Source organism: Lipotes vexillifer, unplaced genomic scaffold, assembly GCF_000442215.2.
Source record: "Lipotes vexillifer unplaced genomic scaffold, Lipotes_vexillifer_v1.1 scaffold791, whole genome shotgun sequence".
NCBI classification, from domain to species: Eukaryota; Metazoa; Chordata; class Mammalia; order Artiodactyla; family Lipotidae; genus Lipotes; species Lipotes vexillifer.
This window is the reverse complement of record NW_006793445.1, coordinates 758,588-775,311: the sequence shown is the minus strand read 5'-3', so window position 1 is coordinate 775,311 and position 16,724 is coordinate 758,588. Positions and strand designations below refer to the sequence as shown.

The 16,724-nt window shown below is 58.6% G+C and overlaps 2 protein-coding genes across 2 annotated transcripts in view; both read left to right on the top strand.

Moving 5' to 3' along the window:
* F10 (coagulation factor X) overlaps positions 1 to 8,846 on the top strand; it is a 20,350-nt gene extending 11,504 nt beyond the window's left edge. Inside the window, exons 3-8 of the mRNA XM_007466372.1 lie at positions 357 to 381; positions 1,329 to 1,442; positions 3,092 to 3,223; positions 5,037 to 5,284; positions 7,270 to 7,387; positions 8,185 to 8,846. Coding sequence (XP_007466434.1) covers positions 357 to 381; positions 1,329 to 1,442; positions 3,092 to 3,223; positions 5,037 to 5,284; positions 7,270 to 7,387; positions 8,185 to 8,846 — 1,299 coding nt within the window. The remainder of the gene's footprint in view (positions 1 to 356; positions 382 to 1,328; positions 1,443 to 3,091; positions 3,224 to 5,036; positions 5,285 to 7,269; positions 7,388 to 8,184) is intronic.
* A 3,470-nt stretch (positions 8,847 to 12,316) lies between these two features.
* PROZ (protein Z, vitamin K dependent plasma glycoprotein) overlaps positions 12,317 to 16,724 on the top strand; it is an 8,950-nt gene continuing 4,542 nt past the window's right edge. The window contains 4 exon segments of the mRNA XM_007466371.1: positions 12,317 to 12,395; positions 12,494 to 12,589; positions 14,779 to 14,942; positions 16,400 to 16,538. Of these exon segments, the coding sequence (XP_007466433.1) occupies positions 12,317 to 12,395; positions 12,494 to 12,589; positions 14,779 to 14,942; positions 16,400 to 16,538 (478 nt within the window).

The window sequence follows — 16,724 nt, the reverse complement described above, 5'->3', positions numbered from 1 at the left end:
AACGCAAAAAAAAAAAAAAAAAAAAAAATATTACAAAGTGTTTCCCAGATGCCATGTTCAACCGTGTGAGCAGGCAAGAAAATGGACGCTAGGCCGTATTGGAATATGATCATTTATTACACAAACATGTATTGTATTTAAAAAAGAAAAAAAAAGATGAATGAAGCCACAGTTTTACAAATGCAGGAGATCTGAAAAGATTTCCCTTTTAGATTGAATAGTTCTAGGGCATTTTGTTCCAGAAAATGACCTCTGTTTGGGAAATAGCCTATTCACTTGAGTTACTAGATTGTGGCTGTTATTGGTGTAAAATGTCTCTTTTCCATAATGCATTTAAATTTTTTTTTCCCTTTTAGAATGAATTCTGGAATATATACAAAGGTGAGATGTTTTCTATTTCAGTCTTGAGTGAGAGGGGTTCATCAGGGTATTTAAATCGGGAGAGATTGTATTCAAATTTTGAAGATATTTCCTGAATTTCCTTTCTGCTCCTGTTTGTTTTACTTATCTAAGACTTTTCCCCTCTGAGTGTTTCCATAATAGTTGTCGTAAAATAGTTTTTTATAGTAGCTTTATACTAATTCTAGTTTTGTTACTTATATACATTTAAATCGGTTCATTCCCATTTGAGGATACCAAATTCCATAATTTTTTTAAACCCAAGTATATTAGGTAGAAACAAAAAATAAGAGTCTGAAACACTGGGTCCGCTCATAAGGTAACCACCTTGAGTTAATGCTTACAGCGTCTGAAATGGTATTTATCATAACTAATGTTTTCATTTCTGGTAACAGTATTCAGGTGTCTCAAGATGACAGCTGGGCCTATCTCTAAATTATATTGTACAAATGCCCCAAGAAATGTGAAGATGTTAGTGCTGTACAGGAGCTTCTCCTTCTCCTTTTACACCCAAACCATTGGAAATAGGAACCCTTTTGTCGATGCCCAGCCCAGAAACAAGTGTCCAGCAATCACTTATCCTCCCTCCTTTCAGCTGACCCCATGTGGGTCACAGGGCTCCTCTCCGTGATGGAAAAACGTTGTCAGTGATTGTAAAACCACTGTCAGAGGTCTCAGCAAAAATTGGAAAGCTCAGTCAGCAATCCAGCTAGATAGAGGCATCACGAGCACGTAGCCACAAAGCTGGGGGGTGGGGGGGGCAGTGGTAACGAAGTCCAGACAGGACAGCTTGTTTACAGGAAAACAGGAAGAATCCCAGGTTCATTCAAGTTAGCTGAGAACTGGGCACCAGAATCAGCACAGCAAAATCGTTTCCACGATGAGGGGAATTGCCTGCAAGCTGTGGTTTCCAAATGTTTTCTTTGCAGATGGTGACCAGTGTGAAAGCCTTCCTTGCCTGAATCAGGGCACATGTAAAGACGGCCTCGGGGAATACACATGCACCTGTTTGGAAGGATTTGAAGGCAAAAACTGTGAATTACGTGAGTTCCTCTTCTTCGTGTACCTTCAGGTCAGAGCCCCCTGCGGAGGCCAGGTGGGAATGCGGGGAGAAGCTAGAGGCCCAGGGAAACCCTATCCGGTCACGTGGGCTTCAGCCTGTGCTCCGTGAGGCTGTGCCTCTGCAGGCAGCGGAACACGAGTCAGAGTCCCCAGTGTGGAGGACGGGATACCGGGCACTCCTCTGCCCCTCTGAGGAGCGGCTGTGGAACGAACGTTCCCGAAGGGTGGGGCCCCTTCACGTGGAAACGAGAACCAACGTTTCTCTCCTCGGAGGAGGAGGTTTCTCCTGCTTCTCAGGACCCTGGAAATTCGTGCAAGTGTCAGTGCTGAATGCTTGGGATTGTCCAATTATAAACATTTGGTACAGTTAACTCTGCAGGGAAAAATCACTGAGTTTTCCTAATACAGTGATTAAGTTTTAATAAAAATTAGGTTAGAATTAGGCCAGTTTCTCCCTGAGGAGAAAGATTCAAGCTTCTTTTTTTTTTTTTTTTTTTAAAGATAAGAGAGCTTTGGGCAAGAAGACTTGAAATTAGACGGTTACAGATGAAGTAAGATAGTATGAGCAGAGGCACCGAGTTGGGACATGCGGGCCTCTCACTGCCGTGGCCTCTCCCGCCGCGAAGCACAGGCTCCGGATGCGCAGGCCCAGCGGCCATGGCTCACGGGCCCAGCCGCCCCGCGGCACGTGGGATCCTCCCAGACCAGGGCACGAACCCGCCCCCCCTGCATCGGCAGGCGGACCCCCAACCACTGTGCCACCAGGGAAGCCCCAAGGTTCTTTTTTAATTTCTTAATCTGTAATCTTTAGAGCATGCTCTTCGTTTGGATACTTATGAGTTTCCCCCAGTGGGAGTATCAGTCGTGCACCCTTCCGTCCATCGTCCGGAGTAGCTTCCCCAAATACCGTTTTGCTGACGCTGGGGCTGTCAGGAATGTTTTCTAAAATTTCTTTAATGTTTGCCCCGTAACTATTCTTTCATCAAAACCCAGTGGCGAAATGTAAAGTCAGCTGCCAGGGCGGCATGACTGATGAGTCTGGGGTCTGATGTCCGGTGCACGCTGGCGGGGGTGACGCTGGCACAGTCCGGCGGTGAGGTCCCCTGTGCCCGGCGCCTCGCGGGACCTGGACAGCTCTCCTGGGGGCTGGGTGGCCTCCACCCTTTTACAAGTGACGCGACAGGCCGTGGGGTTTAAATAACGTGCCCAAATCACACAGCTGGAGACCGACGGCCAACTGGGAGCCAGCCTGAGTCCGGGACGTGGCTACCACCCCTCCTTCCCGCCGCACGGGAGCCAGACCTCCGTCTGGGGATGGACCCCAGGTGCTTTATGCCACGGGGGACCGAGGCCTCAGACTGGACACCGTGGGCTGCTCTCGGCTCGGACCGAGCTCCCACCTCGCTGGCCAGCGCCGCCACACCCTTCTTAGGGCTGAACTTGAGACCCTCCAGCCTCCAGGCCTTCCCTGGGCTTGTGTGGGCTCCCTGGCCCCCGGGGCCCCACGTGGGCGGGGGAGGGGCCTGCCCGGGGCGCCGGCCCTTTGCTCCGGCTTGTGGGCACCGTGGCACCGGCGGGTGACGGCACGTCCCGGGCGGGCCGCGCCCTCAGCTTCCCGGCTCTTCCGCAGCCACGCGTGAGCTCTGCAGCCTGGACAACGGGGGCTGCGACCAGTTCTGCAGGGAGGAGCGGAGCGCGGTGCTGTGCTCGTGCGCCAGCGGGTACGACCTGGGCGACGACGGCAAGTCCTGCATCTCCGCAGGTAGGGGGTGGGCGCAGGCTGGGCTCCCCGTGGGGCTCGTGGTTTGGAGACAGACCCACTGTTTCTGTGAACCGCCTGAGAAACAGGCCAGTGCTGTCAGCTCTCCTGGGGGCACGTGGAGCGTGAGGGTAACGCGTGGAGGTCCCTTTGCCCAGTGCCCGGCTCGCACCGAATCCCAAATGGCCACTTTGCAGCTGCCACGATGGCGTCCCCGTCCCTCTCGGAAGGGCGGGGACTCGGGAGGCTGGAGTTACAAGGGCCGGAGCCGCGGGCCGGCCGAGGAGCTGGGGAGGGGGTGCAGGGGCCAGAAGGGGAACCCAGGGCCCTCCAGCACCGTTTTGGGTTGTGTGGGTCCCGATGTTAACGGAAGTTTTTTTCCGTGATAAAAGCCAGATGCCATGCATCTGGCCCAGAAGCTCACGGAGGGCTGAGTGAGGGCCTGGGTCCTGGGGGTCCTGGTGGTGGGAGAGGCCCCGTCTCACACTCCGTAGGGAGATCTGCCTGACTGAGACTCCTCTGCTGTGGGGCGGGGGCCGGCCACGCCCCTCTCAACTCGGGCTCCTTCTTGGGGTGACCCCAGCTCCTCCTCCAGCAGGCCCCAGCTGGCCCGTAGCCTTGGCATTACCTGGGGTGGTGAGGAATGCAGAGTCCCGGGCCCAATGCAGAGGTGGGCGTATTCCAGGGCAGCACCAATTGTGTAAAATTAAATCTCTCAACAGGTAGAGGACAGTGAGATTTACATTTCTATTGGTAATGAGATTTTTTTTTTTTTTTTTTTTTTTGTGGTACGCGGGCCTCTCACTGTTGTGGCCTCTCCCGCTGCGGAGCACAGGCTCCGGACGCGCAGGCTTCCCGACCGGGGCACGAACCCCTGCCCACCGCATCGGCAGGCGGACTCCCAACCACTGCGCCACCAGGGAAGCCCCCCCAAAAATATTTTAATTGAAGTCGTTGCTTGACATGCTTGCAAATTGTTTTTAATTCCAGGAATAATTACAGATCAAAATAAAGTTATAGATGTTTGAAGATAAAATCAGGCAGACTGCTTCCTGGCGCAGAAAGTCCTAGTCACGGACGAGCTGGGGCAGAATCTCACGGGGGCAGTGGCCACGAATGTCACGGCAGAGGCAGCTGGCGTGGGGGGTCTCTCCTCCAGGAGCGGGCGCACTCCCAGTGCGCCCGCGGGCCCGCGGGGCAAGCGCCCCCAGCAGCGCGCACGGGGTGCCGCCTCAGGTGTGCGGCCCCCAGCTCCCCTGCCTCTGTCCTGCTTCGCCCCCGCTCTGCCTCGGTTGCCTAGCTGCTAAGGATACGAAGAGGCACTTTTTGGTCTTTTCTGCCCCCGCCACCCGCCCTTGCCTGGCGCTTGTAAGGGTCGCTGTCATCCTTCAGCTGCTCCTGACAAAGCTCCGCATGCCGCTCGTCCTGCCCAGAACACTTCTTTCTCTTCAGCGTTTCGTTAGGAAATGTTTCCAACACACAGCGGGGCTAAGAGAACTTTAGGGGTTCAGCGCCCCAGCCCCCTTTCTGACATCCTGGTCTCCACGCACCAGTCGTGTCCCCCGCAGCCCCACGGTCCTCCGTCCAGCCACAGCCACCCGACTTCCACAGGCGTCGCAGTAGACGCAGAGCCCCTTCCACGCGTCCGCACGCTGGCTGGCCGGAGGTCAGGGCTCCCACCCGCAGCCCAGCCCTAGCAGGACACAGGGCGCCCCACTCCCCCGGGGCCCGCTTCTCGGGCTCCTCCTCGGAGTGGCCTGCGTGGGCCCTGCAGGGAGGCCTCCACGAGGCTGAGGCCCGACTGCCCTTCTTCCAGAGCCCTTCCCCTGCGGGAAGCTCACCCGGGGACGCGGCAGGCGGTCGGCCGCCCACGGCAGCGGGGAGGCCCCCGAAGCAGGCGTGCCGGAGCAGGAGCAGTACTACCGCGGAGACCTGGGCCCCACCGAGAGCTCCCTCCACCTGCTGGGCCTCAACGGGACGGAGCCCAGCCCCAAGGAGGACGAGAGCCACCTGGTCCGGATAGTGGGCGGGAGGGACTGCGAAGACGGGGAGTGCCCCTGGCAGGTAACCGCGCGCAGCTTAGCGGCCGGTCAGCTGGGTGGGGGCCGCCCCGCCGGGCGCCCGGCCCACGCGGGTCCGCAGCAGACTTGAGTGGGCGGCGGCGGAAGGAAACGAGGTCGAAGAGGCGGGGCCTCTGCCCTCGCTGCCCGGCCGCCCCTCCCACCCAGGCAGAGAAGGGGGTCCGGCAGCAGGGCGGGGGCCGCGGGCGGAGGGCGGCTCCCCTGAGGCCTCTGCTTCCTCTTTGGTTCGACTGGGAGGCGGAAAGAGTTGCTCTCCCTGTTTCATTTCTAATTTGGTAGATTGTTTTTACCCAAACACCCAAGTCCTAATGAGGCAGATGGTACCTTAGCAAAAACTATATCCATCTGTTTTCAAAGGTAAAAACTCACTCTTTGGTTGTTGATTTGGACTAAAGTTGCCAGACTTAGCAAATGAAAACACAGGTTTCCACTTAAATTTGAATTTCAGGTAAACAATAAATAACTTTTAATGTGAGTATGTCCCAAATATCACACGGGACACACACTGAAAATGATTTGCTATTTACTTGAGTCAGATTTAACTGGGGGCCTCTATTCTATCCAGAACCCTCACTTGGACTTTAAGTTTTTAGTGTCCAAAGCCAAAATGCCTTCTCCTACAAATAATATTCCCAGAGCTGCCAACAACCCTTAGGAATGACGTCAGCTGGCCCCCACCGGCTACAAGGCAGGTGTGCCTTTATCTGAATTATCACGAGCCCGAGCAAGGACACGCCAAAACCTAGTCACCATCCACGGAGAGCGTATCGTGGGTCAGGGCTGCCTGGGTGTTGTGCGTGTGGGTCTGAAAGTGCCAGGGCCTCTTCTCTCACGTGTGGCATCACGACCTAGGAAGGGAGGTGAGCCCCCCACCAAATCCCCACAATTCAAGCTGCTGCGTGAGAGGGCCAGGAACGTGGTACCCGTGGAGCACGTGAATTCCCACTGGGAAAGGAGGGCGGCTCCCCACAGGGCGGGGCAGACACGGGGCTCTGAGAGGGGCTCGCATGGGGCTCTCCGAGGAGCGGACAGGAGGAGCCTCACGGGAGGGTCCCCAGACTTGGCCAGTTGCCTCATGTCCGTCTCCAGGAAGGACGGTCAGTGTCCCAAGTCTTAGGAAGACTGACCCTCCTCACTTGTCACACAAGTGGGGTTATGAGTTGATAAATTATGCAAAAACATAAACAAAACATCACGACTTCATGCTTGTCGTGAACGTCCTCCAAAGTTCTTTTAGAACTTGACATTGTTAAGAGTTTCATTAACCTGCCCCCTCTCAACGCATGGCTGTCGCTTAGAGAAGGGTGAATCCCCAGAGAAGGGAAAGCAGAAAACGCTCCCTCCGCATTTGCCGGCCCAGTTCTTTGGGGAGAAGGAAAATGGGGGAAGGGTCTGTGCTCTCACTCGCCCAGTCAGCACCCCATCCCTGTGGAGTGTTCCCCGCCCCACGTCCTGTCAGGAGCAGCCACGTGGATCCCAGGAACCGGCCTTGAATGGTAGCACCCACAGCCGCGGGAGGGGGTCCGGACGGTGGAAGCGTCCTCAGGTCCAGCGTAGCAAGTGTCTCGTCCAGAGCCTGGCGTCTGCCTGGTCTGGGGCCTAATTCACACCAGAGACAACAGACAGCAGTTCTTCTGCACATAGAGCTGCCGAGGGGCCTTCCAGAGCCGGGAAGTACAGACGGGTAGGGCCTGGATCCGGGTGGGGAGAAGCCCCCCAGCCATAGCGCTGGGCCCTCGGCAGGGCCGTGGGGTCCACGGTGGGCCTGCTCCGAGAATGGGCGGCGCTGGGCAGCACGGCCCCTGGGGGTGGGCGTGGGGCTGCGCTGGCCTGGTCCTCGTTCCAGCCCGAAGACCCCATGAGTCCTCCCGGGGGGCAGGCCCGCTGTGGTGGGGAGACGGGGAGGAGGCTTGGGCTAAAGGTCTCAAAGTCAGGCTCCACCTGGCACCTCTGGCCCTCCCATCGCAGGCTCTGCTCGTCAATGAGGAGAATGAGGGCTTCTGCGGGGGCACCATCCTGAGCGAGTTCTGCGTCCTCACTGCAGCCCACTGTCTCCTGCAGGCCAAGCGGTTCACGGTGAGGGTAGGTGAGTGCCGCTCACACCGTGCGGGGCCCCCGGGTTTCAGAGGCACTAGGACTGATAGGCTGGCCAGAAACGCTAGTTCAGATACTGAGGTCCCGAGGGGGAGAGGGAGGCCGGGGGACGAGGGGCTCCCCTGCCCCCTGCATGCAGGGTCCGCAGTGCCCTCTCCTCCGGGAAGCCCCCCAGAGCCCCCAGCCGTCTGAGCAGCCGCCACCGCTGCCCCACATTTGCATCTGGGGGACTATTTCGTAGCGTCCCCCCTCTCACCACACCCTAGAGCTGCTCCACGACAGTCCAGGGCGAGCCACGTGCCCGAGCCACGGCTGTAATGTCTAGCTTCCTAGTTACCTTACGTCTTCTAGTTTTAAAGTCCACAGGTGATACTCATTTCGGTCCCACACCTCATTACCCAGTATAGCCAAAATCGTGTCAGTTCGACCTGTAATCGGCTTGTAAAGTCCTCTTGAGGTATTTTGAGTTAGTTTTTCATTCTGAGATTTGGCACTCATGGCACATGTGGGCTCTGATCAGTGCCCAGTTGGCCCCGTGGCTGGGGGTAGGTCCGGCAGGCCGGACCCGGTGCCCAGCCCCACCCGCGGGCAGACCAGGGGAGGGTGGCCGCTGCCCCCGGCGGGGAAGCCGTAGGCTGTCACACTGGCCTCGCTCCAGTCGCCTGTATTTCACATTTCCTAGTGACCACGTGCCAATCTCTAAGCAGAAAAAAAGTGGAACTGCTTTAAAGCGTCAGTGACGTGCAGGGCCTGGCGGCCCCCAGCTGACGGCCACGTCCCCGTCCGCAGGCGACCGGAACACGGAGAAGGAGGAGGGCAACGAGATGGCACACGAGGTGGAGGTGACCGTGAAGCACAGCCGGTTCGTCAAGGACACTTACGACTTCGACATCGCGGTGCTGCGGCTCAAGACGCCCATCAAGTTCCGCAGGAACGTGGCGCCCGCCTGCCTGCCCGAGAAGGACTGGGCCGAGGCCACGCTGCTGACCCAGAAGACGGGCGTCGTCAGCGGCTTTGGGCGCACGCACGAGCGGGGCCGCCTGTCGTCCACGCTCAAGATGCTGGAGGTGCCCTACGTGGACAGGAACACCTGTAAGCTGTCCAGCAGCTTCACCATCACCTCCAACATGTTCTGCGCCGGCTACGATGCGCAGCCCGAGGACGCCTGCCAGGGCGACAGCGGCGGCCCCCATGTCACCCGCTTCAGGGACACATACTTCATCACTGGCATCGTCAGCTGGGGCGAAGGGTGCGCACGGAAGGGCAAGTACGGCGTCTACACCAAGGTCACCAACTTCCTCAAGTGGATTGACAAGTCCATGAAAGCCGGGCTGGGGGCGGGGGCCAGGGGGAGCCGCGCCCCCAGTGAAGCCCCCCCCTGTCCCTCGCAGCCCCTGCCTCTCCCTCCTCTCAGCACCGGGGCCCTGAGCCGGCCTCCCTCCCTGCCGTGATTAGAGCTGGGTCGATTCCTTATCCTGCTTCTGTTTTTGCTCCACCGAAGTGGGAAATGAAGGTCCATTTGGAACCCGGGACCCTGCCTTCCCGTCGCCACCTGGGAGGTTTCAGGATTCGGGAGGTGCTACCCACATAGGATGGGCCAGGGCTCCCAGACCAAGTCTTAAAACTGAGAGGCCTTTTCTGTTCACAGCACGTTTCTCTGTTCTGGAGGCCGCCAGCTGCCCTCCTGGCTGCTCACAACAGTGCTGAGTAAACCAGCAGGGTTCTGGGAGCACAGGGGCGCCAGGGCCAGCCCCCTCCCCGGGGTCGGGTGGGGCTTCCCCACACGTGCCCTCCTGGCCCCCAGTCACCTCCCAGGAGAGGCAGGCTCCCTGGGAAGGCAGGCCCAGAGGGCTCGTCGGCAGGGACATTTTAATGTTGACCTAAAGACCGACTCTCTACGTGGCTTCACGGCCGCGTCCCCGGGGGCCCCACCGCATGGGCTCCGGAGCCACTGGCATGCCCCCGGGTGTGACTGTCGCCAGGCCGGGGCTCTGGAGTCTGCCTCTAGGCCACAGCCCAGAGCACGAACCCAGCTCTGGCTAGCCCCTGCCGCCCCCCTGCTACCCTGCTCGCGAGGTGTGTGCTGGGGGGCTGCAGGAGGGCCGCCCCTCCTCCAGTGGTCACAGCCCAGGTCGAGCCCTCCCGGCCGCACCAGCTCCAGGCCCTCAAGCCAAACAGGGAGCGGGAAGGCAAACGGCCAGGAAAAGCAGACATGCTTCTAGAAAAAGCAGTCACCTCAGACAGGACGTGCCGTGTTTCCCGGTACCGTTTGCATTTTGCGTAACTCGGCTAAGCAAACTTTCAAAGTTCCAGTGCAAGAGCCCCCAAGGTCACTGGCTGGGCAGTTGAGTAAACAGGAGATCTGCACGTTTGCAAAAATCAACGCAAACGGGCTTCCCAGAAACGGTCAAGCCAGAGGGTCCGTTTCTGCGCGTCCCACCTTGACCTCCTCAAAGGGAACCGTCCCGCAGAGAAGGCCTCGGACGGCCAGGCCTTGCATGCTGGGGACGGGGGGGTCTCTGTCCAGAGCAAACCTGGATGGGCTGTCAGCCCACAGGTTGCCTGGGGTCCGGAGAGAGCTCTGGGGGAGCCCTCCTTCCCGCCAGGCTGGCATCTCTCACCAGCGGGGCCGAGCCCACAGGTCAGAGAGCAAGGGCAGCTGGGCACCTGGGAGCGGAGGGCAGAGGGGTCCCCACCGCCCGAGGCGCTGAACCTTCCCCGTTGGGAAACAGAGCTGGACTCAGTGAGGTTCCAAAGGGAACTCGGGCAGTGTGGTAGGGAGGCCGCTCGTCTGGTTCACACGATGCTGGTTCCGTGGGCCCTGGGACCACGTGCCTCAAAGCTCGTCTCCAGGTGGACCTGAACCAGGCCTGTGCCCTGTGCGCACAGTCGGTCCCGCTCCACTGCGTGTCCCCTAGAAAGTCTCCTCCGGGGACAGACGTGAGCAGGAAGCCGACCGTGAGGAACCATGGGGAGCGGGGCGGTCAGGGTCTGACTGTCCCTCCCGAGAGTGAGGGACCGCTTACCGGTACCCGCGGTCCCTGAGGGGGCAGGGTGAAGACACGCCTGGGGCAGAGCCGCGTTTGGAGCGGGCGGGCAGAGCGGCTGTATGGCGGCGGGGTGGCAGGGGGAGGGGTCGGGCTTAGAGAGCCGGAGACCTGCAGACGCAGGGTCCCTGGAGGCCTCCGCCCACTGCAGGTGCAGACCCCGGCCCTTGGGGCTGGAGGGTGATGTTTCCGTTCTAGAAGGATCCTCACTACAGCCACCACGAGACCCTGATGGAGGTACCAGAGCCCTGGGGAAAGTCATCCCGAGCATCGAACTTGAATTACAAACAGGACGGGGTAGCTCTGCATCAGGAGAGCCCGGGGCGCATCACCGAGTGGGGGTGTGCCCTCACCGACGATGCGGACCGGAAGCAGGGCTCCTGCCAAGAACGGGGTTCAGCCCTGGTCGCCAAGGTGCCTATGTCAGAAAGAACAAAACAGCTGGGAAAAACACACTACACAAGCCTTCGAAGGAAACCAAGAGGATGCGGGGAGAGAGGGCACCGTGCGGGTGCTCGTCAGGGCCCCCTTAACAGGAGGGAAGCCCGGTGTGCAGGCTGCCGGCGGAGGGAGGGAGAGAGACAGACAGACAGAGACACAGAGACAGAGAGTCAGAGACTGAGATGGACAGAGGCAGGGCACCCCCGGGGGGCCCCGTGCTGACCCGCTCGGTGAGGGGGGGATGAGTTTGCTGTCCCCTCAGACGGAGGTCAGAGTATCTACCCCCTTGTGGTGCTGAGCGAGGCTCTTCCCGAGCGTCCCCCAGGCCCGCTTCCCCGTGGCACTTGGTGCCCCAGGAGAGCTGGTCTCACCAGGAGGTGGTGGGCTCCCCAGCCCTTCACAGGAGACCCGCTGGCCCGGCCTGGTGGGCGCCAGCCCTCGAGGGTCTGCCTTAACCCCCCGGGGACGGGGTGTTAACCTAGGACGGTGGCCACCACCTGGCTGGTCTTGCCCATGTTCATCTCCGGCACGGAGTCGGCATGCGTGCGGAGCCCCGGCAGGCGGGACTTCAGGGCCTGCAGCCTCACCAGCTCCCTGAGGATCACGCAGCTCTCCCGGAACCCAGAGACGGAAGGCGCTGGGGACCGTGGGCCACGCCCTCCCCGCGGACCCCGGGCCAGGTCTCTGCAGACGGGCAGGGCTCCCAGGCCACTGGCGGGGGCAGCCCGTCCCCCTCCCCCCCCCCCCCCGCCCCGGGGCAGGGGGTCGCTGCCCGGCTCTGTTCGGGTTACCCCCCCACAGGGAGCCTCTGTGACCGGCTTGTCCAAGGCGACCCACCGCGCTGTGCCGCCTTATCTGCTCGGCTTTCCGTGTCGGCGAAATGTGCCACTGCGTCTCCCCGCCCCCGCGGCCCAGGCCCGGTTCCCGTGGGACGCCTCGGCTCCCGACCCCCGACCCCCGACCTCCGACCTCCGACCTCCGACCTCCTTCGGAGGGGCCGCCCCAGCTCCGTCCCTGTCGGCCTCGGCCTTTCATTTCTCTGTCTTTCCCTCTCTTCGCCTTAAACGGAAAAAGGCAGGACTGAAGCCTCTATTTAGGACACTGAAGTGCCCGCTGGCCTCCGCGGGCGGCCTTTCTCTGCGGGGCTGGTTTCCCGTCCGCACCCGCTCCGAGCCGAGCCGGGCGGGGACTCTGGCCGCGCGCTGAGCATGGCCGGCCGCGGGCCGCCGCTCGCCCTCCTCGCCCTCCTCGCCCTCCTCGCCCTCCTCGCCCCGCGCGGCGCCCAGCCCGCAGGTAGGCGCCACCTTGAGCATCCTTTCTGACTCAGGCTTGCGGGTGGGTGGGTCGGGGGCTTTTTCTGGGAGCCGAGGGCCCCCGGCGGGACCAGCATGATCTGAGCCCAGCTTCCGGTCTCTTCGCCGTTCGTGACGAGTATGTTGGAAGTGACCGTGTCCCTCGGGGGCCCCGGGGGCCCAGGTGGAGCCGGCCGCCGGGTCCGGGGCTCAGGACTGGGTAGGGCACGGCTTCTGGGGGAGCCGGGAGGGCACCCCAACCCCTCATGCCCCCCGCCCGCGGGCCTCTCCCCGTCCTCAACCTTCCTTCACATTCAGACCCAAACCAGCGACCACAGATGGGGGACCCTGGAGCCCTGCCGCCCACGCGGCCGACGCACCCCCCGCACCCCCCGCACCCAACCGGCGGCCAAGGTCAGGTCGCCAGGAGCTCAAAACACACCATACTGCAGAGGTTTAGCACAGAAATCAGAATGCAAACTCAAATTAATAGTTTTTTAACAATTGTTGTGTACTGAAACAGAAGTATTTTGGATCTATTGGGTTAAATAAGTATATTATTTAAATGATCATAACCTCTTTCCTTCGATGTCCTAAATGTCCTGGGACACTCGTGACCACAGTACCTGCATCCACTTCTCTCGGCTGTGCTGCCCACCTCAACCAAGGCTCCAGCCACCGCACCCCTCCCACCCTCCCTCCACGCAGCAGACAGGGTGACATCAGATACCTCTTACAGTCAGTCGAACCTTTAGAATAAAACCCAAAGCTCGGAATGAGGCCTCAGTAAGAGACACCACCCCCCCACCGCCCCCGGCAGCACACAGCTCACAACCGCGTACAACTGTGCACAATCGTGTACGAGGTAAACAGCCGAAGCAGCCTAACAAAACGAGGACTCGTGAAACGCTGTCCTGGAGGGGCCATAGATCAGACACCCAGAAAAACCCTCCCGGTAACACTGAAAGCAGAGTAATTAGTTTATCCCATGTTTGCTACATGCCCCTGCCTGGCACAAGGGGAAAGACCAATGGGAGCAAAAGAATGAACGAGGCAGTGGAGCACGCCCACCACCCTCGGCTCCCCTGGGAGCCCGGGACCCCGCAGCCCCAGGCGCAGAGCCTACACGGCGCGAGGGGACCCAGGAGGAGACCCCACCCCAGCTCAGACCTCGCTTGGCACCACGTGGAGGAAAGAGACAAGCTCCGCGGCGGGATGCTGGTGCTGGATGGAGAAAGAAAACTCTCCGGAGAAGCGGTCACTGCAGTTGGCCCAGGGGTCTGCGGCGACTGCTTGTGACTGCAGTGACACCCCAACGATCCAGGGTCACGTCGGGGGGAGCCATGGGTCCTCGTTGCCTCGGGCTCCCTTCTCAACCTGGGGCCTCTCGTGGTAAAAGAAAAACCCAAACACACAAGGAAAGAAGACAACCAGAAACTTGCAGGAAAAAGAGTAGAATCAGACTCACAAAAACCTTGATACCCAGACTCAGAACACAGGAGATGTGATAGAGATACGACAAGAAACCAGGAGACATTAAAATGCCCAAACAGATGTGAAAAAGAATCAAACAGGACTTCTGAAATGGAAAAACTATTCATTGGAATTTTAAAATCCATTCAATAAATGAATCAACACAAAGCATTCAGGGAAAGGATTCTGCTTTACAGCAGAATGCCGATTAGTAAGTGCAGAAGGACGGGGGCGGGGGGGGGGGGGGGGGGGGGGGCGTGAAGTCGCTCTCCTGCAATTAAAACCCGTCACAACTGGTTCAGGAAAATCTACTTCATTGACGCTGAAAACACTCAGCTAAAGGCTGTTGGGGGCAGGACATCCCTGTCCCAAAACATCTTCCTCACAGTGGAGAAATCTGTGGCCACCATCTATGCAGTGTCCCCCAAACTCCACGTTTACCCAGAACTCAGAATGTGACCTTAGCTGCAAATAGGGTCTTTGCAAGTGTATTAATTAAGAGGAGATCATCCTCAGTTAGGGTGGGCCCTAAATCCAATGACTGGTGTCCTTATGAGGCAGCTCTACTCAGTCCTCCCCGCTGTGATCCTCACCCTCATATTCCAGAATGACGCTCAGAGCTCCAGCCATCACATCTGTGTCCCAGGTAGCAGGATGGAGAGAGGGACAAAGAAACGGCCAGGGGCCACGCCAGTTGTCTTTTTCAAGAGGGCTCCCAGGAACCTGCCGCCTAGCCCTTCTGTTTGCATCTTGGTGGCCAGCGCTCAGCCATGCGGCCACCCTTAGCACCAGGGGAGTCTGTCTGCGCAGCCGTGTGCGCAGCTAGAAATCGGGGGCTCTTGTCCTGGCAGAGGACTGCCCAGGGGGCAGCCTCTCAAGCCCGGTCTCCACCCCTTCCTCGCGGGCTCCCACCCTCCTGTTCTAAGCTCACTCCTACTCACCTGGCTACACGTAAGGGGCCTGGGGCCCAACGTTGTGGTGAGCAGGAGGCAAACTTCCTCCCGGGTCTGAGGGTCAACCGTTGGGTCTGCCCCTCCCAGCACCGCAGAGCCTGGCCCTCAGGATGCCGGTGGGAGTTCTTGGGTTGCCCGCCTACGCTGAGGCGCCTACACGCCTGTCTTGCTCTGCAGTGTTTCTTCCCACCTCAAAAGCAAATGAAATTCTGGTGAGACGGAAACGAGCCAGCTCCTGCCTTTTGGAAGAGCTCTTTGAGGGAAATTTAGAAAAGGAATGTCACGAAGAAATCTGTGTCTACGAGGAAGCACGAGACGTATTTGAAAATGACGCCTCCACTGTGTGTGTCCCCCGTGCCACAGACTCACACGCTCTCCGATTATTCCGCTGCCTTAGAGGACATAGTTTCTCAAAGAGGCTGAACTAAATTAATTAACCTATTTACTTACCTGGGAGGTTGATCCAAAGAACTTCTCTCATTATCTATAACTTGGATTACAAGCAACAACACATACACTCTAAATAATACAACTGAGAACTTGCCATTCTCAATTACTCAAAAGCTTATCAATCAGTAGACAGAGGGGCTGAATATTTGTGTGTAAATATTTCAGAATAGTAAAATACATAATAAAGACTTCCCAGTTCTACATATTAAAGCAGCAATATTTAAAGGTGATTCTGAACAAAATGTTGACCCGTTTCTCTAATATATTTTAAAAGTATTTTAAAATCATAATTTCTTAAATGCCCATGTATAAGAAAATGAAATAGACCATCTTTAATCAAACTAAGAGAAATTAAAACTTCCTGGTAAAGTTGTGCTTGAGTTGTTAGAAGTCCGAGTATGATTTGGGGAGATGCAATTACTTATATGTCTATCCTCCAGGCCTTAAGTCTGAGTAATTCTCCTAATTTTAGATACCGCCACCCCAAATTAACATCCCCCCCCACATACACACTTTAAAATTTTAATCCTTGTTGAATTGGTTTTTATAAAAACAGAAAAAGTGATGTGAATGTTTTACATCTGCCTCAGGCACTCTGCAGAGTGGGGCCATGGAGACAGGCCCGGAGGGAAAGGGCCTCGCGGGGCCGTGGTGTTTGTGCCACGTCTTAGACTGTTTTCGCTTCCTCAAATGGGTCACCGTAAATAAATACTGAATGGGACACGGGACATGGGTGTATTAAAGATGATATTAAGTAGATGTAAAGAATTTTGCATTCTTTGTTTCAACCAGTATTTTCCTATGAAGTGAATAAAATCAACATTTTCATATTTTCAAGCCCGGCCACAGGAGAGAACATGGAAAAGCAGATGTCCCACTTGTAACGCTCTTCTGCTTCTCTGGGACAGGACGAATCCTGCAGACGTACCCGGGTGAGCGCCCCCCCACCTGCCCCAGGACTCTTTCCTCCTCCCTCTAAGGTCAGGGCAGCCAGTCGGCTCACGAGGGCCGCTAACTTGAGGCCAGTGGGTTCCAGAGTTCGAGCCTTGGGCTCCTGGAACCCCTGACCCAAAGGAAGGGCCTGGCACTGCCCGAGGACGAGGACGAGGGTGGGAAAGGCCCCGGGGTCCCGCCGGGATCAGGGGGAAGCTGGAGCGGCCTCCCGGGCTCCCGTGGGCCTCGTGCTGAAAGGTCAGACCCGGTTGAGGAAGGCGAGGCTTGGGGGATGCTGGGCGTCCCTGCGGGGACCACAGTGACAGGAGAGCTCGAGGAGGCGCCGGCGCTGGTCACGTGGCCGCCCAGCAAGGAAAGGGGGTCCTGGAGGGACGTCGGAGGGTGTTACCCGCAGGGTGTCCTCACGTCCCTATCGGCAGGCGGCTCCCCGTGCGTCTCCCGGCCCTGCCTCAACAACGGGTCCTGCCAGGACAGCATCCGCGGCTACACCTGCACCTGCGCCCCGGGCTACGACGGCCGGGACTGCGCCTTCGGTGAGCGCCCCCCGCCCCCCCACTCCCGCCCGGCCTCCGCCCCGCCCCCACCCTGGCCGCACCGAGCCCCGGCCCGGGGATGAGCAGGAGGAGGCCCGTGGGAACCCACCCGGCTTTGCGCTGGGAATCACACCTTGTGAACGGCCCCCTGTTTCCCCCGTGGGGTCCCCTCCTCTTGCTCCCAGC